General features: G+C 43.7%; 1 protein-coding gene across 7 annotated transcripts in view; it reads right to left on the bottom strand.

The window, feature by feature from the left end:
- Positions 1–6,521: 6,521 nt before the first annotated feature.
- Positions 6,522–21,851, bottom strand: part of CEP72 (centrosomal protein 72) — an 80,645-nt gene continuing 65,315 nt past the window's right edge. For all 7 annotated transcript variants that reach the window (XM_053261381.1, XM_053261383.1, XM_053261388.1 and 4 more), the window contains 3 exons: positions 16,685–16,796; positions 13,007–13,118; positions 6,522–7,684 (listed from right to left, as the gene is read on the bottom strand). In XM_053261381.1, coding sequence (XP_053117356.1) covers positions 7,549–7,684; positions 13,007–13,118; positions 16,685–16,796 — 360 coding nt within the window. In that variant the 3' untranslated portion in view covers positions 6,522–7,548. The remainder of the gene's footprint in view (positions 7,685–13,006; positions 13,119–16,684; positions 16,797–21,851) is intronic.

Here is a 21,851-nt window from a genome sequence, read left to right as displayed (position 1 = left end):
AATGTATAAGTTGCCCCAGACTACACAGTGCTTTCTAGCTGGATTGTAAATCCTTAATGTTGGGGTCTGTTGCTCTTTTCTAAAAGATGTCTTCCACCTGCAAGACATTTGTAATCGGAGGGAGGGGCAGAAATGTTGCCTCCCTTGGCCTCCGCCATCTGAGCCCATCCCGAAAAGGAAGCGGCAGCAATGGAGGCAGGCCGATTGCCCAGACCAGGCTGGCGACGGGGCAGCAGGTTCTGGAGGTATGCATGAGTCACTTCCTTGGCTCTGACCCCTTCGGAGCCACTCCTGTCAGGCAGTGGGGGAGGCCGGCTGTCACTCTGCATGCTCTTCTCCTGCTGGCTTTGAAATCACACATGCAGATCCCGTCTCCATTCACGGGCCTCTGTTCAAGGGATTCTTGTCTTAATACAGCAACGGCATTGGCCTAGGGCCTGCAGTGTGCTTGAGAGCCAAGCAGCATGGTTCTTCCCCACTGCTCAAAATTACCCTCAAGGAAGTCTGTTGTAGGAGTGGAAGGTTGGGAGAGTCTTCTGTCATCCCAGGTATTTAAAGGAGGAGCAAGGCAGACATCTGTAGAAATGTTTCCAGACTGATTAACCTGTTCTATTTGGTGATTTAGAAAAACGAACAAGTTTCCTGCCAATAGAACGCATTTTACCTCAATTTCACATTGTGTAAAACAAGTCTGCACAACATATGGCCCAGGGGCCAGATCTGGCGTGCAGGGACTTTTTTTCTGGCCCCAGGTAGGACTGCCCTGCAGCAGGTCATTACTAGGATTGCATGCCAAGGATTGCAGTCTGAAAGCAACTGTGATGAAAGGCGAGGAATTCATTTGGGAATGGCATATGGAACATTTGTTTGGGGCTGGCATGCACTCCAGCATCCCCACTGAGGAGGGAGGGGGGACTATTTTATGACCATGCTCCTTGGTTAAAATTGTGGGTCTCTTGGTAGGGGAAAAACATCCATAAGTAACTAATAATTTCTTTCATTAATGATTTCAATAATTAATTTTAATGTAATAGTGTGCAGTGAAAATTGACTACAGCTCTTGTATGCCAAGGTGTGGTCGGTTCTGGCCCACTGGGGCATTTGAGTTGTGCTCTCCTGGTGTAAAGCAATGTGAAGACCTTAATTTTTCCCCCTGTACTCTGGGACCATAGAAGTTAACGTGTCCAGAGTGACAGCACAGTGATTGTTCGCTGTGTCAGCGTGTTTGCTTTAATCTGTAAAGGTAAAGAGTGCCGTCAAGTCTATTTCGACTCCTGGCACCCACAGAGCCCTGTGGTTTTCTTTGGTAGAATACAGGAGGGGTTTACCATTCCCTCCTCCTGCGCAGGATGAGATGATGCCTTTCAGCATCTTTCTATATCACTGCTGCCCAATATAGGTGTTTCCCATAGTCTGGGAAACATACCAGCAGGGATTCAAAATGGCATCCATCTGCTCGTTAGTCAAGCATTTCCCACCGTGCCACTTAAGGTGTATGCTTTCATCTGTACCTTGAGGAAAAAACGCTGAATGCATAATCTGAAAGCTGATTTAGCAAACTAGCTCTTTTGCTAGATCCCATTCACCTTCTGATCTCATTCTCTGGTGTATTTTTAGTCAGCTTAGCACACCTTGGAATTCTGAAGTTTAGGTGGCCGGCTGTTGCAGATGTATTTATGCTGCCTTACCTTACATTAAAGGATGTCTTGCCCTACTTTCCCTGTAACGTGGTTTAAAAACATTGCCTGACAGTTACTCCCATTCCCACATTGTTCAGCTCAGCTTTCTACAGGTTGAGTAACCCTTATCTGGACTACTTGGGACCAGAAGTGTTCCGGATTTTTCTGGATTTTGGAATATTTTCATAATGAGATATCTTGGGCATGGGATCCAAGTCTAAACACGAAAGGTTACTGTATTTTCTCTCTAGCACCAAAGTGAGAACATGAAAAAACATTAAGAAGCTTCACAATAAAAACAGAGCTGCAACTAGAGAGAATTACAGACAAATTACAGCATGTTTAAAAGCAGCAAAATTGGGAATCTGCGAGCAAGTGAGAGGGGCTCTCCTCTCCTCTTCTGCTTTTTTAATGTTTTAAATCATCTTCAGTGATCTCAACAATTTTAGCCGGGCCGACAGGCTCAGCGTCTCCCCAAGGGAATGTGTAGCATCCAGCCAGCAGTGTCTCCTCGTGGCGGAAGCTGAGAGGGGGAAGGGACCTGGGTGGGAGGAGGAGGAGGAGGGGGTGGGCTTGCAATTGCAAAGGTGGTTTGCTTTTGCTCGCCCACGTGTTCTGCTTGTGGACTGGGCACATACGAGGAGAAGAGGGGAAGGCAGCTGAGCCTTCAGCCAGCTCGGTTTGCAAACTGAAGTGTTTTCCTTTTGCTAGTGAGCTCTGTGTGTGTGAGAGCAATTATTACAACAAACATTTAAAAATAAATAAACAAACATTTGTAGCTCACTGCCTGATGGCTTCTGTCATCAGGACTTGCAATGGGTCTTCTAAAGCTACTAGTCATTGTAGTTCATCGGAGGAAGGCGATCACGAAATGCATATGAAAATGTGTAAGAAGATTGCCCAGCTCACCAAGGTAATAAATAAGTTTTGTTTTGCTAGGGCACACACTATGGTGGTTTCCGGATTTCGGATGAGGGATACTCAACCTGTACTATTCATTGGGGCTCTTCAAAGCAGCATTGCTTCAATTCCCTCCAATTCATGCTATGAGAGGGAAGTCCAACTGTTTCAGGCTGATTTGAAGTCTTCCCCAACCCCTCCAACTGGGCCAAAGCTTTGGACCATCTTCACCACTCTCCCAACGCTTTTAATTAACATGAACAGGAGACAGACTGGTTTCCCTTTAATTTGCTCACAGTGATGAGAAAGCAGCTGCTGCTGTAGTTTCACTTTTAAAATGGCACCCAAAGTATTCATTTTTAAAATTATTTTCTTCCTGAAGTTTTGGGGAAGCCACAGGGCATCTTGGAAACTGAATGTTTTCAGGAGCTGCTGCAACTTCGGAAGACTATCTTGGAAGCTTCCACATAGGCTTTGCTGCTTAACTCTGGCTGCTTCATTTTACCTCAGAACTGGTAGCCTCAGTGCTCTTGTACAGCTTTTATCACCTCCAACCTTGTTTCTCATAATAAAAGGGACACCACTGTAATCTCAAAGGAAGGTGCTGACAGAACACACCTAATTGTGCTGGGGATTTATTTTATCTTATCTATCTTTCTTCTTCTCTGCTATGGAAGAAACATCTTGCCTGTCAAGCATTTAGAGTGCCTTCCAGGTGCTGCAGAGGTTTAGCAATCGCTTTGTCACATTGACAGGAAGCCATGTTGCTCCTAGCCACAGTGGCCAGTAGTCAGGAATGACAACACTCCAACTTCCTTTTCGTCCTAGCTATCTAGTCCATTGTATGCATGGGAGAACAAACCTCTTCAAAAAGAGAGAAATAGGAACAGAGCTCTGCTCTCCCTATTGCCTTGGAACAAGAAGGACCAGAACTCTTACAGGAAAAGACCAGGTAGAACCCAGTTACTATTAGCTCTGACTACTGGACAAGTGTGAGGAATAACCTATTCTTCCTCCACTGAAGGAAAATTTACACATTGGGGGAGGAACAACAACAAATTGGTATTCTTGGGGATGAGCAGCAGTAAGGGGTGACCCTGTTTGTTCAGAATATTCTTACACAATAGCATATGTAAGTGAAACTGTCAAGTGTAAGTGTTTTCAAATCACTGACACAGAAGAATATTAAACATCATCTTATCTACATATTCAGCTCTTGAAAGGAGTTGATCCAATCCTGGTATCTGTCCATTAGAAGGTTTTCAGACTACTTCATATTATTTATTATCCAAAGACCTACAAGGAAGACTCAAGCAAGCTAGTGCTATAGAAACCAACCTTGAGCATAGAAATGTTCTTTAGCAGGCCTAGTAGAGAAAGCTTTAATTTTAAAATCATCACAGGATATAATTTTTAAATGATTGCTTGATTGCAAGAATAAATTTTCCATTATAGTTCATTATAAAGTGTCTCATCGGGAAAATGATGAAGAAAATATTTAAACATTTTAAAATAGGAACATATATAGAGCCAGTGTGGTGTAGTGGTTAGAGTGCTGGACTAGGACCGGGAAGACCTGAGTTCAAATCCCCATTCAGCCATGAAACTAGCTGTGTGACTCTGGGCCAGTCACTTCTCTCTCAGCCTAACCTACTTCACAGGGTTGTTATGAAAGTGAAACTCAAGTATATAATACATCATTCTGGGCTCTTTGGAGGAAGAGCAGGATATAAATGTTAATAATAACAACAACAACAACAATTAATAAATAATACAAATACTTGGGCATTCTCCAGGTGGATAACATCGCACACACCAAAGTTAAAAGAAAAATTGGAAGTGAATAAAAATTGGAGAGTGAGAAAAATCCTCAAGTCCAAACTCAATGGTGGGAACACCATACACGCCATAAATACATGGGCTATACCTGTTATCAGATACACTGCAGGAATAATAGACTGGACCCAGGCAGAGCTAGAGACGCTAGATCGTAAGACCAGGAAAATCATGACCATCGATCATGCTCTACACCCCCGCAGTGATGTAGATAGGCTATAACTCCCTCGCAGCTCATGTGGAAGAGGAATGCTGCAAGTCCATCAAACAGTAGAGGAGGAGAAAAGAGGCCTTGAAGAATATATCAAGGACAGTGAAGAAGATGCACTTCAAATGGTCAAGAACGAGAAACTGTTAAACACCAATGAAACAAAGCAGGCCTACAAGAAAGAACAAGTCAAGAACTGAGCAGAAAAATGGAAAAATGAGCCACTGCATGGTCAATATTTGCACAATATAAGTGGAAAATCAGACATCACCAAGACCTGGAAATGGCTTAAGAATGGCAACTTGAAGAAAGAAACAGAGTGTTTAATACTGGCTGCACAAGAACAGGCACTAAGAACAAATGCAATAAGAGCAAAAGTAGAAAAATCCACAACAAACAGCAAGTGCCGCCTTTGTAAAGAAGCAGATGAAACAGTGGACCACCTAATCAGCTGTTGTAAAAAGATCACACAGACTGACTACAAACAAAGGCATGACAAGGTAGCAGGGATGGTACACTGGAACATCTGCAAAAAATACAAGCTGCCTGTAGCCAAAAACCATAAAATTGGTGGCACCATAAAACTGAAATAGTTGTAGAAAATGAAGATGCAAAAATATTATGGGAGTTCCAACTACAAACAAATCTGCCACACAATACACCAGATACAACTGTAGTCGAGAAGAAAGAAAAACAAGTCAAAATAATCGACATAGCAATACCAGGGGATAGCAGAATAGAAGAAAAAGAAATAGAAAAAAATCACAAAATATAAAGATCTACAAATTGAAATTGAAAGGCTGTGGCAGAAGAAGACCAAAATAATCCCAGTGGTAATTGGTGCCCTAGGTGCAATTCCAAAACAACTTGAAGAGCATCTCAACACCAGAGGCCACAGAAATCACCATCGGCCAATTACAAAAAGCAACATTATTGGAAATAGCCTATATTCTGCGATGATATCTATCATAACAGCAACAACATTGATAATAAAATTCAACCACCCCAGGTCCTTGGGAAGGACTCGATGTCTGGATAAAACAAACCAGTTAATAACACCTGTCTGACTGTGTAAACAACAACAAAATAATAGTGAGGCTTTACCTTATCCACTTACATTTGTTAATTAAGGAAGGCATATCATCTTGCCTTTCCTGATTCTTTTCTCACTCTTGTTTGTGCAGAGTTACACTTCTGAAGGCATTGTATTCTTCCAAGAGTAAACATATTACCATAGGGGTTTTTTTTAAGGCAAGGTAGTGATCAGTAGTCCCAACAGGTTTAATGGGACTTTGCCAGACTCAGTGGCTGATGAACCTAATAAGGCTATGCATATGACTGCTATGTTGGGGGTGGTGGTGGTGGGGAGGCTGAGACACATTTACCTTCCCCCCAGACGCACTGTCCTCACTGGTGGGAAGTGTGGATTGTGCTCCCACATGATCCACTGCTTGGAGCAGTGCATATCTCCAGAGGCAGGGACAACGCACCCTAGCCTCTGGATATCCCACAATGCACTGCGCGGCAAATGTGGTACATTGGGGAAATCCTCCAGGAGGCTGTGCATATGCTCATAATCCTGGCACAGAATACGCTCACAACACTTGTGCCCTTAACCTGGTTAAAAGCCAGGGCAAGAAGTAGGGCTGCCCTAGCTTCGTTTAGGTGCTCATGTAAATAGCAGTATTATTTGCTATTTACAATCAGCATATAAAAGGTTTTGATCGCAGTGGAAATATTTATGTTTCCAGTACTTCATTAAACATTGTCATGAATATTCACTCTGTTTGAACAAAGAAATCAATGGTTTTGAAATCCGGAATTGTCCAGAATGTTAAAGAAAAGACGACACCCCCACCCCATAATATTTCCCACCAACAGAACATGGGCACTGCTAGAACAGTCAGAGGAATTGTAATTAAGCAAGCAGTCAAAATGAGTACAATTCAACTAGTACCAATTAAAATATGGAGAACATATTGCTGAAACAACACTCAATTGCATCCCATTTCATGGAATATGAAAATAGCAGTTCCTATGCACATATGCCAAAGATAAATGCATTGTCAATACTTGTTGCTTTTCACATGCTCAGGAACAGGAAAAGTGAAGAAACAAGCAAAAATAACTTTAAGCACCTGAAAATGTATTAAAACCTCTCATTGCTCTTAAGTCACATTTATTGTTAAATTTTGTAACACGGGTTGTAGTGGCATGTCTGCGTGCCATAATTCAGTCAGTTATTCCTAAGAGCTACAGAGCTTTGTAAGTGCAATTTGGTCAGTGACCACCATGGTCTAGATTCGAAAAAGTAGTTTTTAAATTAAAATGAGGGTCAAAATTAGGGATGTGCATGAAACGGATTTAGCGTTCCATTCCAAGCTCAGAATGCAAAATCCCCAGAAGATTCCGAGGGAACGACCCTATTCAGACTTTGAATGTTCAGAATGCCATTTTGGATTGCAAATGGCGCTCTTCTGGTCTCTGTGCACAGATGGCACCTATTTGTATGGTGGTGCTGACCATGCAAATGGCTGTTGCATGTACGCAGCGGCTAAAAGAGTGCCATTTTGCAATCCAAAATGGTGCTCAGAACGATCTGAGCTTGGAGCACTTGAAATGGCCCGTTCCAAGCGCTGAATGTTCTGCACATCCCTAGTAAAAATCACAGTAGAAAAGATCATTTTGTGCTTGTTTAACTTTCAGCTCTCCTTATCAGTTGCCATCATTCCACACAGTATTAAAAATCACTTAAACCATATTCATAAACCTAGGGGAGGGAAGAAGTATACAACAAAAGACATCCACAGTATTAAAAGTTGATTTGTTCATGTTGGTGAAGAACCTCAGAGGTTAATCACCCCTTATCAGTTATTGACAGTGAGATTTTTTCACTGTTATGAACACCTGTTGTTGTCCTTGTTGCTAGGAGGAAGGAAGTGTGTCAGTTATCTTCTTTAATTGAGCGTAGTTCCAGTGTAGCTGCTCTACCTCAGCCTTATGTCGGGAATGTGTCTCATCCAGTTCTTGTAAAAGATGCTGATTGGTAGAAACCAACGTCCTGCCAAGAAAACACCACAGATTTTTTGAAATGGAATCTTCTTCCATTAAGAAATAAGCGAAGGGCTTGGACCCTCTTCACACAGAACCATTCCTGTCCTTGGAGCACATTTCACCCTCAGTCCTAAGAAATGATTGGCAGACAAGCTGCAATGTGCACACACCAAGGTGGGGGTAGTGGGGAGAGAAGGTTGATTGGGTCCCGTGACAATCTCCCCCATATATGCAGCTGTGATCATGCCAGGAGAAATTGATGCCCTTTGTTTCACACACATGAAAGCAGAGCTAAACTGCTGCAGTGTAAAACAGAGTTCATTCTGATGAGATGGCAGAGGTGATCATGTGCAAAATCTCTGCTCAAGAAAGCAGCTACATATGGAAACGGTGTACTTCACATGAGGATGTTCCTTCTCTCAGTGAACTGAAAAATTACAAGTTCTAGTAATCTAGTTAATGGAAGGGAACAGGATATTAGAAAGCAGTTCGTCACTTCTGCAGTACATTGTAGGAATGTGCACAATTTTTTTGGATTTGATTTGTTCCCAAAACAAATCACCCCTGATTTGGTTTGTATCCAAATCTACCCCCCACAGATCACCCCATATTCGATTTGTATTTCCTTAGATTCGATTTGGACCGCTTAACAAGGTCATAGGGGCACCAGATTTGGGTAGTGGGTAGAAACTCGGTTGGTTTTTAATGATTTTTTAAGTTTTTACTTATTTTGAACGTTTCCGCCATAGGAAACAATGGGGATTCAAAGTTGCCATATCGTAACCCTAAAATGAATCCCCAGCTTAAAAAAAAAAAAAAGCAAAAAAGCTAAGCTCTAGCCCTTGTAGACGTGGAGCCCTTGTAGACGTGGAGTTATGAAACAAAATGTAGTGAAGGTGTAGTTTGAGGCCGGGGTGGTGGTTCTTTAAGGGTGGGGGAGAATGCATTTACCCCTCCCGCTGCTTTCCCCCCGCCAGCGCTCCATTTTTAGGGTATCTTACCTGCTGCCCCTTCCCGTAATTGGCTGGAAGTAGCACCTGCGCGTGTGCCCGCCACACGTGTGCCCGCATGACGGGGGACTGACTCACAGCACAGGTGTTACGGGGAATGATGTGCAGGTGCCCACTGTGCGCACGCATGATGGGGGAATGATGCATGACACACAGGCGCTACTTCCAGCCAAGAACGGGGGAAGAGGCGGCAGGGAGGTACGCTGCCGCCCCATGCATTACCCTGAAAACGGAGTGCCGGCGGGGGTGGCAGGTGGGGGGGGGGTAAGTGCATTCTCTCCCACACTTAAAGAACCAGCCCTCCCCAGCATTAAACCTTCGAGCCAGCACCACTTTCGAACTGGTTCGGAGGCCTCTAGAATGGCCTCCGGACCGGTTCATGCACATTCCTAGCAAAATGTGCAGTCATTATTTTTCAAGTGTTTGGATTCCTTGGTGTATAATATTTGCTCATAATGAATCCCTATAAGGATTCATTGAATACCCTTTTCATTTTTTCTGATCATTTTGACTGTCACTAGACAGTGCCAGCTGTCAACTGCCATGTGCCAACTACACCCTGCCCCCACCTGCAAGGCAGTGGGGTACTCATTTTAATTTTTAGGAGTATTGAAATGTTTAGATACTTTGGTGTCCAATAACTTTTCCTCATAATGAATCCCTGAGAATTCATTATACACCTTCGTTTCTTCATTTTGACTATCATTGGACAGTGTCAACTGTCAACTGCCATGTGTCAACTACACACACACACACACACACACCCCACACAGGGGTACTCAGTTTATTTTTTAGTTATTTTTTGAAGTGTTTCGATTATTTGGTGTTTTCATTACACACCTTCATTTCTTCTGTTCATTTTGACCTCACTGCTTTGCAGGTGGGGGTGGGGAATTAATGGCATCCCATGTTACAACCACCCCGCAACCCACAAGCCACTGGGTACTCAGTTTATATTTTAGGAATTTTTGAGGTGTTTAGACTCTTTGGTGTGTAATGAATCCTCATAGGGATTCATTATGATGAAAGGTTATTAGACATCAAATAACTTAAACACTTGGAAAAAATCCTAGAACATAAACTGAGTAGTACCCCACTGCCTTACGGGTAGGAGTAGGGTGTAGTTGGCACATGGCAGTTGAGTTGGCACTGTCAAAAAGACAGTCAAAATGAACAGAAGAAATGAACGTGTGTATTGAATCCTCATAGGGATTCATTGAGGGAGTTATTATACACCAAAGAATCCAACACTTGAAAAATAGTGACCACACATTTTGCTCCATAACTCCATTTCTACAAGGGCTAGAGCTTATGAAATCTGGAAATCTGGGGGAATTAATAGGAGGGATCCAAATCTTGAATTGATTCGAATTGAATCAGGTGTGCTTCGATTTCTACCCGAATCTAGCCAATGGACCACAGGGGTGATTTTTCTGGTCTCCAAATCACCTGAATCACCTAGATTTGGGTACAAATAGATTTGTACCTGAATCAGTTTGCACATTGTTTATGAATAATCTGCTTAGATGAGCAGCATTTTTACAACTTGGGTCTCAGCATAACACTGGAACCAGTTCTGAGAATCTAGTTTTAGACAAAAGAACATTTCTATGGAGAGTATCAAAATGTAGGTATAAATTCCTGTAGGGATTGGTTATATTTGGCTGTTCACTGCAGAAATGTTCACTCTCTTAAAACTAGATGCTATTTATTTATATTGTTATATCACCCTTCACTCTAAGACCCCAGGGCAGTTAACAAGTCAAGACAATAAAATTCAATAAAATATGAACACACAATAAAATAATAGAATTCAAAAAACCTTAAAACCAGAACAAAACGTAGCTAAAAATTTTTAAAGAGCAGGGACAGCTCATTGTCCAAAAGCCTGAATAAAAAGAGCAGCCTTCACACTCGTCCTGTAGGCTGGGAGAGAAGGAGCCATGAGGATCTCATCTGTGAGTAAGTTCCACAGCCTGGGGGCAATAGCTGAGAAGGCCCTGTTCTGCATACTTGACAAACAGACCTCAGCAGGTGTTAGCACGTGGAGCAGAGCCCTCCCAGCCAATCTAGTCAGATTGGTAGATTCAGCGGGGAGCAGGCAGTCTCTAAGGTACTCAGGGCCCAAGCCATTTAGGGCTTTAAAAAGGTAATAACCAGCACCTTGAATTGTACCTAGAAACAGAGTGGCAGCCAGGTCTCCATATTCAGTGGTAGTAAGCCTTCAATTACCAGATGTAGGGATAAAGAAAAGAGGGTCACTATTATCTTCATGCCTAGCAGAGGTGCAGCTAGATAATTTTGGACCCTGGACCTAAGGAGCTTACAGCCCCCGGCCCCTTACCCCTCAAAAATAAGCATCCTCTCTGTATATTCATATCTCACTATGGATCTGGGCCAAAGTGCATTTGAAGACAGAGAGAAAGAAAGACTCTATGCAAGCACCAATGGACACACACTGCTTCTTGACCATTCACAAACTAACTAGAACATAACATGTGTCTCCCCCAACAGATCAAACAATTTGGACATATAGTGCACTTGTAAGGAAAATAAATTAAAACCACAAGTTATGCCCCTTTCTTCACAGTTTTCATGCAGACTTTTTTGATCACAAACCAACTTAAGCATAGTGTACTTGTAAAATAAAGGTTTATTCAGAAGTAACAGTTTGTTCCACTTTCATTAGGTATGAGGTACTCTATGGATAGAGATAAGCCTTTCTGACAGCTTTACTGCAGTAGGGAAAGAATTCATTAAAAATCACAGGACTGACCAATTTCCTTGAAATAAAAATAAACAAAGTCTTGCCATCTTGGGCTACATGTGTGTAGCCCTTTAAGCCCAGCCATTCTAGAAATGTGAAGAATTGGGCAAAAACAGGGGGGAGGGGGGCATGTTGCACTTTTTTATGAAGGCAAAGGACAGAATCCTTCACATGGGGGTGGAATAATGGTCCAAGGAGGGGCTTCCGTTCCAGAGGTTTTTGTAACTTTCTACAGTGAAACAAGTCACTTATAAGACTTTTTTTTTGAAGGGTTTTTGGTTTTTTTTACATACAAAAAAATTAAAAATCAACAGATTGACCAATCTTCTTAAAGATCAACACACAGTGTCCTGCTAACCTGTCCTGGCCAAGCCATTTCAGAAATATAAGGGGGGCCATCCTTTCCCTCAGGGAACATCATGAGGCGCCTCTAGGAAGAAGTGGGCACACAAACCTGGGCCCCCAGATCCATGCCTAGCAATGTCCCTAATTCCTAGCTTATGAGACATTTGAAGGGTCTCCTGTGAAGGCCCTAGAGAAGCAAGAGCAGTGCCAGGCAGCCCCCACCCCCATGACCCTTCATTTTGCCCTCTTCTGGCAGGATGCTCAATGAAGCAGAAGACTCAGCCTCTTGCCTTACCCAGTTCTCACTTTCATGGAGCTCCTTCAGGTCTTGCTTTCTGCCTATGTAGGAGGTTGTGGAATGCATGGATTTGTGGGAATATTTGGCACAGATAGATTTAGGGTCAAACTAGGCACTTGAGAATACTGTGTGGTTAGGTAATCATGCTAAGCTGTTAAGCCATGTTCTCCCTGCCCAGTTAATTTTGGATATCTGAACTGGGCTTGGAAAAACTGCTTAAAAGCAAGAGCATGGAGGATAAGCTGGGAGAGGGGGCAGTTTTAGTTCTCGTTCCTTGTGCACCCCTTTGGTATAAGAAGTAGACCCACCCTACCCTACCCCTTTCCCTGCTTTGGGGCACACAGGGCAAGGATGTGTTCAACAAATGCATCATGGTTTAGAGATGTGAAGACTGGAGGAGGGGGAACTGGGCAGGGGGAGAGTTGTCTCATTCTACACCCCCCACCCCACCCCACCCCCCAACATTTCCCCCCAGTTTATCTAGAGAACAAATTAGGGATTTTGAAAATGATAGATAAAAATTCTTTTGAAATATTTTCTTTTTTGGAATGATGAATAAAATGTTTCTTAAGACAGAGTTATAAAATACTGTTTAACTTTCTAAATGTTTAACTACGTTAACTAAATGTTTAACATCTGCTGTATTAGGAAATTACAATTTCTGTATACAGAAGGCATGTACATCTCTCAGCTCCTCTTGTCTGTTTCAGATTCCTACATCTTCTGCAGCATGTGAAAGAAGCTGCCTATGTTTGGAAATGTACAAATCAAATCAATAAACAAACTATCATGAAATAGTAAAGTCTGTTTCAGTCTGTCTTCAGCTCTCTGAACACCGTGTAGATAAAAATGGAAGTTCAATACCAGCTATTTAAACAATAACATCCTCATCTAAGAAATAACGTCTACCTATGGCTTTCCTGTAGCATTGCTGTGAGCTCTTGCATCTTGTCAAAGTGCTGGAGACGCTGTTCCAAATTAAGGTTTGTGTTGGTTAACAGCTGGTTCTGATTTTGAAGCTCTAAAGAGAGAAAGAATATAGTGAGCCTACAAACAGGTAACTGCCATGTACAGAACGGAGGGTAAAATTATAGAGGAGATAAGCTTATGTGAGAAAAAGGAAGAGAGTTTGTTCATGCATTCCTGTCTTCACTTCCCTCTAACCCTTCTCAGAATCATTTCAAGCCACTTTGAAAGAGTAGAAAGGGAAAATGGCAGAGAGAGAGAGAGAGAGTGTGTGTGTGTGTGTGTGTGTGAGTGTGTGTGAGTGTGAGTGTGTGTGAGTGTGTGAGAGAGAGAGAGAGAGAGAGAGAGAGAGAGAGAGAGAGAGAGAAGTGCCATACTTGGCCTATGGGGGCAGCAGATTTCAAGTATCTGGATTTCATAACTCATAAATAAACTTCAACACTGTGTGGCTAAATTTTACTTATTACCTTCCCCTGTAAAATATATACTTTAGTTTGTGTCACCTTGAAGAAACAGAATATTGCCTTTAAAATGTCACAAGACTCTGTTTTCACTGCAGAGGAACAACATGGCTACCCCTATTGAATCTGTCGGTTTTTATACAGCACCATTCACATTCATAGCACTTTGCAAACTATGAGAGGACAGGTCCCTCCCCGAGGGGATTACTATGTGCTCCATACATTTTGTAATGGATGTTCTTCAAGTGGTCTTCTGGGCATTCACACTTATGGAATTTGGGCCTGTACAGAGCTCCATTCAAAGTCTCCTAGACAACTGCCTCAGATTTTTGGCAGGCATCTCTCCCCCTGCTACTGAAGGGCCAGCCGAAATAGGTGTGGCTCTTGCCCTCTTCCTCTCAGTTCCAATAGACCACTGTAGCAAACCCCACAAGGGAACCAAAGAGTCACTGCACTGGGGCAGATGGAGGGCTATATCAATACAAAGATGACCAGTTGTAATGGATGGTCTTCAATCAAGAAACCTGCTCTTCTTCTTCATGGTCTCTGTGCATTCAACACCTATGCTTAAGTAGCATGCTAAGTTACCTAGAAGGAAAGTACAACAGAACAAACATGATCAGATACCAAGGGCATAGTGTCCAATGAAGGTGGATGATCTTGCCCAGGAAGCAGATGGCGTTCAGGAATTGAGACACCTCTATGAAAGGCTGCATACATGTCTATAGGCTGGGCAGAATGCAAGTGGGTTACACTGGTATTGGTTTCGTAGCCACATGGCATACAAGGTTAATCATAGGAGAGATCTTCTGCAGATGTTGAAGAGAAAAAGACAGGTAGACAAATATCTTGAGATGAGCTAAACCTAGATTCTAAATTTCAAAGGCAGGTGAGGTCTGGTCAGTGTACTGCCTTCTCATTAATTATATTATCTACATATTTAATTCTCTAAGGCATACCAGTGGTTAATCCCATGTGTGGCAGCTCTCGTGAGAGTTTGCAAGCAGCTGCCAGATAGCCATGGGTATGCTGCCACCAGCTAGGGAAGGAGCCACCGATGGGCGGCGAGGGAAAGCGCCCACCAGGCCGGCCGGGCCAGTGGATGGGGAGGGAAGGGAAAGCAGACTGGGAGGGGGAGAACGGACTGGGGCTGAAGGGAGGAAGGAAAGACAGGGAGGACTAGGGGCGCAGATGTTCTGCGCCAGGTCAGCTAGTTATTATTATTTCAAGAATGAAGAGTCTGAATTCTAGTCTCACCCATGTCTCACCCATGTCACAGAATGTAATAATGAGCAGGAAGGCTACTTTAAAAGAGATCACAGCAAGCCATAAGTCTGAATCACGCCTGCTCAACTTGGCCCCCCAGTTGTTTTTGGACTACAAATCCCATAATCCCCAGCTACAGTGGCCAACAGCCAGGGATTATGGGACTTGTAGGCCAACATCTGCAGAAGGGATGAAGTTGAGCAGCCCTGGGAATGGTTTCAAAATTAGTTGTGCAAGGACTAGAGAGAGATCTCAAAGAGGAAGTACAGTAGGTACTGGGAGGGTAGAAATTAGCTGATTCTTTAAGAAATCTCTTCTTGAACGTAGAGGAGAAAAGTGAACCAATGGAAGGAGGAAATGATATGACAAAAGGGCAGGTAAACAAATTCTGAGGGAAGAGTCCTCCAGTCCCAAACTTTCCATGGCAAGTAAGCAGGATAAGATGAGCTTCAGTGGAGCATGAACAGGGGAAATATCCCAGACAATATTTGTGAAACACTTCCATTTGGCTGCATAACATCAACACATGGAAGCCTTCTGCGACTGTCTCAAGGAAGATCTCAACCGTTTTGCAAAGTTTAGAAGGAGTCTATATGGAAGGAAGTAGTATACTAATGCTTGTGGGGGATGAAGGTTGTATTACAAGTTATTTTTTAAAAAATAGGATGAATAGTTTGAATCTTGAATCGCCGGTAATATGTAACTTTTGAAATGGTCAGTAATAGTGCATTGGAAGGAGAATGGAATAATTCTGGGAAGTTTAGGCAAAAGACTAAACCACATAGGAACAGCAAAGATACAATTTGAGAGAAATGGCTCTTTTCTGAGCTGTCCTGCTGCAAAATGATTTGTATCTTTGTTACAATAAGTTGTAATCAAGCCTACATTTTGTTGACTGCAGTGATGAAATATATGGCACAGAGAAATGGGAGTGAGGTTACACTCATGGAGTATTAGTGTGATTACGGTCCTGCAGAGGAAGTCCGCTGGAATGTTGGATGTTCCTGTAAAATGGGAAGTTATTTATGATGCGTCATTTTGACATCACCAACGACAGCCAAGACCATGAGCATGGTGGCAGCAGCAGGGAGTCAAGGAGAAGCTAAAAATATACACACTAAAGGTATAAAGATTATTAAAAATAACAATAGAAAGGAATACAAACAAGATAAAGAGGGGGGAAACACTCACTTGGCAAGGTTATAAAATGCCCAGAATACCAAAAGGAAAGTTCTTCACAAAGCAGTTGTTGCAGCAGCCAAAGAAGAACTGAGAGCAAGGAAGCAAAAGCCACACCTACGTATGTTGCCCTGTACTAGGAGGAGGAAGGGCTCCTGCCAAAAATCTAAGGCACAACTCTAGAAGGTCCCAAATGGAGCTCTGTCCATCCACACCAATGGGATTCTGCACCTGCACCTCCAACTTCTAAATATCTCTAGTAGTCAACTGGGCAATTACAGAAACATTAGCATATTATCTTATTTTCAAACACCTCCCTTAATCTGAAACTGTGATGTGGGGCCGAGTATTATCCATTGCTATATTTTTCTGTGGGGGGGAAATTGTTCCTAAAAATACTAATCAATGTAATGAAACAATGCTACAATAATAAATGAATACCAAGATACTATCACACAAACTGCGCAGTTTCAAATTTGTTACATTTCCCCCCCAAGGAATTCTGCAAGTGTGTGAGTGATATGTGTGTGGTTCTCTTAGTCTGCCCTTCGGCTGAATTAAGACCAAAAAGGAGGAAGAGAATAACAAACACATTTGCTACACTTGCTTCACTGTTGTTGCAGTATAAAGGAGTCATTTACTGGGTTACATATATCTATCTGTACATAGTCAAACATTTGTAGATTAATTTTGAGATACATTTTTCAAAACTCACCAATGATTTTTGGCTGTGCTGCATTCTGGCCATTTTGTTCCGCCTTAGAATGATAAGCTTTCAGAACTGCATTTTCTTCCAATAATCTATCTAAATGCTGCCTCAGTACATCCTAGTAAGATTCAAGGGGGCAGGAAGGAAGATGCAGACACAGATGTAAAGACATCTTTAGATTAAAGTAGAATTTCAATTCTGTTAATTGGGGCCTGCTTCTATGAGCCTGTGTGCCAAGGCAGTAGCTCATAGTCAGGCATTTAGAGACCTCAGAATCAACACAAGGGATTGGAACACTGGTACTCACCATGAAGGTTTCTTCTTGCTGGTGTAATGGAGGGCACCAATTGTGGGTTATCTCCTCTCACATGCTCCAGAGACAGAACTGTGCTAATGAAGAGAGCCTTTAAGAGCCTGTGGGAGAGATTCCCCACTCAGTTCTTTTCAACAGAACTGAGTGGGAGATCTCTCCCACAGGCTCTTAAAAGCTGGCAGAGTGTTGAGGCTGTCAAGAATTGTATACATAGAGAGAGACTGAGAACCGTGAAATAGTGAAGTAAAGGTGAGGCCAATGTGCAGCATCCCAATAGATCAGCCAATGTGAGTACCAATGTTCCATTCTCCGCTGGTGCGGGAGGGCACCCTTTGTGAGAAATGCCACAACTCCAACATCTGGGCAGCATTTTCTGAAGAACCCTACCCCCAAAGGCAGCCCTGGCCGATGCGTAGGAATCCAGACTGTAATGACGAGTACACGTAGAGGGTGTTTCCCAAGTGGCAGCTTTACAAATCTCCTCTAGAGGCGTGTCGGTGGGAAAATCCACTGAGGCTGCTCCTGCCCTAGACAAATGTTCCATAAAGTGGGATGGTGGAAACAGATGTTGCAGTCTGTAAGCAAGAAAAATACATGCCATAATCCACTAGTAGAAGAGAATACCGGCAGCCCCATATTGGACAGAAGGAATGATATAAACAGTGATTCTGATTTACGGAATGAGGCCATTTGAGTGATGTAGATCTGAAGCACGCAACATCCAATTTGTGTCACTGGTTTTCTTTTGGATGAGTAGGGCAAGAACACAGAGAGGGTAAGTAAATGACTTGTGCTCTGTGGAATGCTGAATTGACCTTAGGAATGAATGTGGATCAGGCGGATGGTTTCTGGAGGAAAAAAGGCAAAAGTTGTCCTTGAGAGAGTGCACAGCTCTGAAATTCTTCTAGCTGAGGTAATGGCGATGAGAAAAATTAACTTGAACAAGATTCTTAAAGGAGCCAAACACATAGGCTCGAATGGAAGCACATGTAGAACTTTGAGAGCTGTGTGTAGTTTCTAGAGATGTGCATGGAACCGGGCAGGGATGGTGTGTGTGTGTAGGGGGGGTGCACTGGGCACGGGCCTGTCACGTGCCTGCAACATGCCGGTCCCCTTGTGCAGGTGTGTCTGATACTTCCGGGAGAGGCAACAATGGGGCATCAGGGAGATATACCACCCACTGAAGGGGCTTTACCAAAATGGAGTGCCGGTGGGGGAAATGTGGTGGGAGGGGTAAGTGCGCGCGCACACACACACACCCCACCATTGAACTAGCAGAACCACCCGCCGTTCAAACCGGTTTGGAGGCCCATAAAGGGCCTCTGAACTGGTTTCATGCACATCTCTAGTAGTTTCCAGGAAGGAAAACGGTATGGCACAGGTGGAGACAGAAGGGAAGCTCCTGTAAGAAAATGTGTCAGGTGAGGATGTGACGAAAGGTAAAAATGCCTCAGAGATTAAAGCAGGCAGGAAAGAAGCCTGCCTCCTGAGTGTGTTTGGCCTGAGGCCCTTGACCAGACCCTCTTGCAGGAAGGCTAATAGTTCCTTGATGCCACACAAGAGTGGATGAGTAGAATGGGATGTCACCCATTTTAATAAAGATTGCCATGTGTACTGATAAACACAGTTAGTAGAGGGTTGCCTAGAAGCTGACAGGGTATCAAAGACCTTGAGTGAGTCGGCATCTTTTGTCATTAAGTTGTGTTCAGCCACCATGCAGCAAGCCACAACCAGGCGGGGTTGTGGTGACTTACTGGCCCCTGAATGAGCAGGTTGTCTCAGTGGCAGGAAGAGGGCATCCAACAGGGTGAGTTGTGGTATGTCTGAAAACCATGGTCTTTGAGGCCAGTAGGGTGCAATGAGAATGGCTTTCCATCCTATAAACCAAACATTTTATATTGGCATTGCCATATGCTCCAATGTGCACATCACTTGCCCACTTCTTCAGAATCTCATTCCAAAATTTCCTCAACCAAATTTATCCTGAGATTTATAAGTTTTGAGTTACCTGGTCTATCAATTCTCCTTTCTTCCATTTTTCATTTCTGAACTCACCAAAATATCCATAAATTTCTTACAAGCATTTAAAATGTTACTGGTGACTGTATAGCCACATTTTTGCTGTTGCTTTGTGGGGGTATTTGCACAGGACTGAGGTCCGGGGTGAGTCAGCCGTTCCTGTGTACCACCTGCCCTGACTAGCCTACTCTATATAGGAATGTTGCCTGTGGCCTCAGCTTGCCAAAGGAAAGGCCCTGCAGAAGAGGAAGAGACCATCTGCTTCCCAGATGGCTCAGGATGAGAGCCTTGATTGTCATCTGTCTGCTGCCTCTCTCAGGAATGACCTGTGGCTGTTGTTTCTTTGTGGGGAGTTTGTGCAGGACTGGGGCCCAGGGTGAGTCAGCAATTCCTATGTACCATCTGCACAGACTGGGATTGCCCCTTTGGGAGAGCCACTCTGGGGGACGAGGGCAAGGGACAGTCCCCCTAGCCCAGGGGTGTGTGTGTGTGTGTGTGTGTGTGTGTGTGTGTGTGTGTGTATGTGTGTGTGTGTGCTGATTGTATGGTAGTGGTGGGTGGCTATTTTATATTTTAGCTTCTTTTTAAAGTCTTGGGTGAGATTGGTTTATAATGTGTCTAGGTTTGTTTGGAAATGGGGAACAGGGCACAAATCCACTGATTCCAGTGGTGGTGGGGAATAGAAGAAGTAATATTGGCAAGTCACCAGGCTGCTACAGGGGGACAAAAATCTACTGTTTCCCCTTCTGGATGTCCTTCCAGCTCTTTGACCCTGGGGAGCAGTGCCAACTACCCACAGAGCCCCACCTTGCTCCTTTGTGACTCCAGGTCAGTCCACAATAAATCCAAAGTCATCCATGATCTGATTATGGATGAAGGGGCTGATGCCTTCAAAAGAAGACTGGTTGATAAAAATTTTGGAATATGCGGAGATGGCAAAACTTACAACACTATAGGGATGAAAACTTGGAATGTTTCAAAGAAGATTGGGAACCTTTCTTGCTTTACTTAAAGAACTATTTTTCTAACATGGACCTTTCAGCAGGGTTTGAAATTTAGTAATTACAGCAGCTTGGGTAGGGGTAAAATCGAATTGTAAGATGAAGTATATATGTTTTGTATTATTATACCAATGGCTTATATGTATAGTTAACAAGAACCGCACAGACTGGTAAGCAGGAAGTCAATATTTACTTAATTAAGTGTAACTTGATTGTTAAGGTATTGTAAAAATCAATATAAATTTTAAATTGGATGAAGGGGCTGACCAGGTATGTATCACAGAGATTTGGCTGAGGGAGGATGGTGGCCCAATCTGGTCCCAGGTTCTCCCTCCAGTTTACTCTGTTGAGGAACAGGTGAGGGGACATGGGCGGGGAGGTGGAGTAGTTGTGGTCTATAAGAACATCTCCCTTACCAGGATCCTTGTCCAAGTGTCTGACTATATCGAATGTGTGTACTTAAGTTTGGGGACCAGGAATAGTCTGGGACTTCTGTTGGTGTACTGAACACCCCATATCCCAGTGAAGTCCCTAAATGAGATGTTGGACTTGGTCTCAGGCTTGGCACTGGAGTCCCACAGGCTTGTGATGGTGGGGGACTACAATGTTCACGTCAGGACCAATTTGTCTGGGACAGCTCAGCAGTTAATAGTGGCCATGACAACTATGGGCCTATCCCAAGCGGTCTCAGGACAGAAGCATGTTGCTGGTCACACACTTGATCTGGTCATTTACTCTGATCAGGGTGGTGTTACGTGGGTGGGGATTCCTGTGATTTGCCCATTGTCATGGATGGATGGACCACCATCTGGTTAAGGTTGGGCCTACAACCACATCCCACCTCTGCAGGGGTGAGAGGCCGATTAGGATGGTCCACCCAAGAAGGTTATTAGATCCAATAAGATTCCAAGATATCTTGAAAGGATTTCATTTCCAATCCACTTCAAAACTGGTCTCTTGGTATACAGAAGAACTACAGGGGCTGAAGTGGCAAGGTAGACAACTGGAGCGCAAGTGGAGAAAGACCCGACTCAAATCCAACAGATTACAACATAGAGCACATTTGAAGATCTATGCTCTAGCAATACGTGTGGTAAAGCATCAGTTCGCTTTCTGTTTGTATTGCATCTGCAAGTTCACGTCCAGAGTAGTTGTTCAGCGTTGTGAGAGGGCTAGTTTGTGCCCCTCCTCCCTTGAATCAGAATTTGGAACAACTGATTACCCACTGTGACATTTCTAATGAGTTCTTTTGTGGATAACAACTCTGGCGTTTGGGCCAACAGTCTCAGACCCCACAATTACTGCAGTGTATGATGTGCAGGTGTCCAGCAACTCCCCTTATGTGGTTAGGCTGGATCAGTTTCAGTTTGTGGCTCCTGAAGATGTGGACAAGGTGCTTAGAACGGTGTGGCCTACCACCTGTTCTCTTGACCCTTGTCTGACACGGCAAGTGGTTTGTCGTAGAGGCCCTGATAGATATTATAAATACTTCTCTGAGGGAGGGCAAGATGCCTCCTTGCAGAGGTCTAGAGAGCTTGCCTGCAGCTGGAGGATGAAGTCCTGCTGGCGGCTTTCCCAACCCTTTCTATTTTTAATCGTGCACTCCAAGCCATGCCCCCTGCATCTAATGCAGCAGGTGTGGCCACTACAAGGGACGGGACCAGTCAGCCCCTGCAGAGTTTCCCCCCAATCAGAGGTTAGTTGCATTGCTGACTGGGCGCTCCTTTCCCCGCCTCTGTGCAGAGACTCATCTGACATCAGATGCAGGGGGCCTGGCTAGTGCCCGGGAGAGGGTCCGTTCAGACCCAGTCGCTTTCTCCAACCTTCTGTGGTTGGGCAA

Source organism: Hemicordylus capensis, chromosome 6, assembly GCF_027244095.1.
Source record: "Hemicordylus capensis ecotype Gifberg chromosome 6, rHemCap1.1.pri, whole genome shotgun sequence".
NCBI lineage: Eukaryota > Metazoa > Chordata > Lepidosauria > Squamata > Cordylidae > Hemicordylus > Hemicordylus capensis.
Note: the sequence above shows the minus strand (reverse complement) of the source record. Positions and strands in the feature narration are given on the sequence as shown.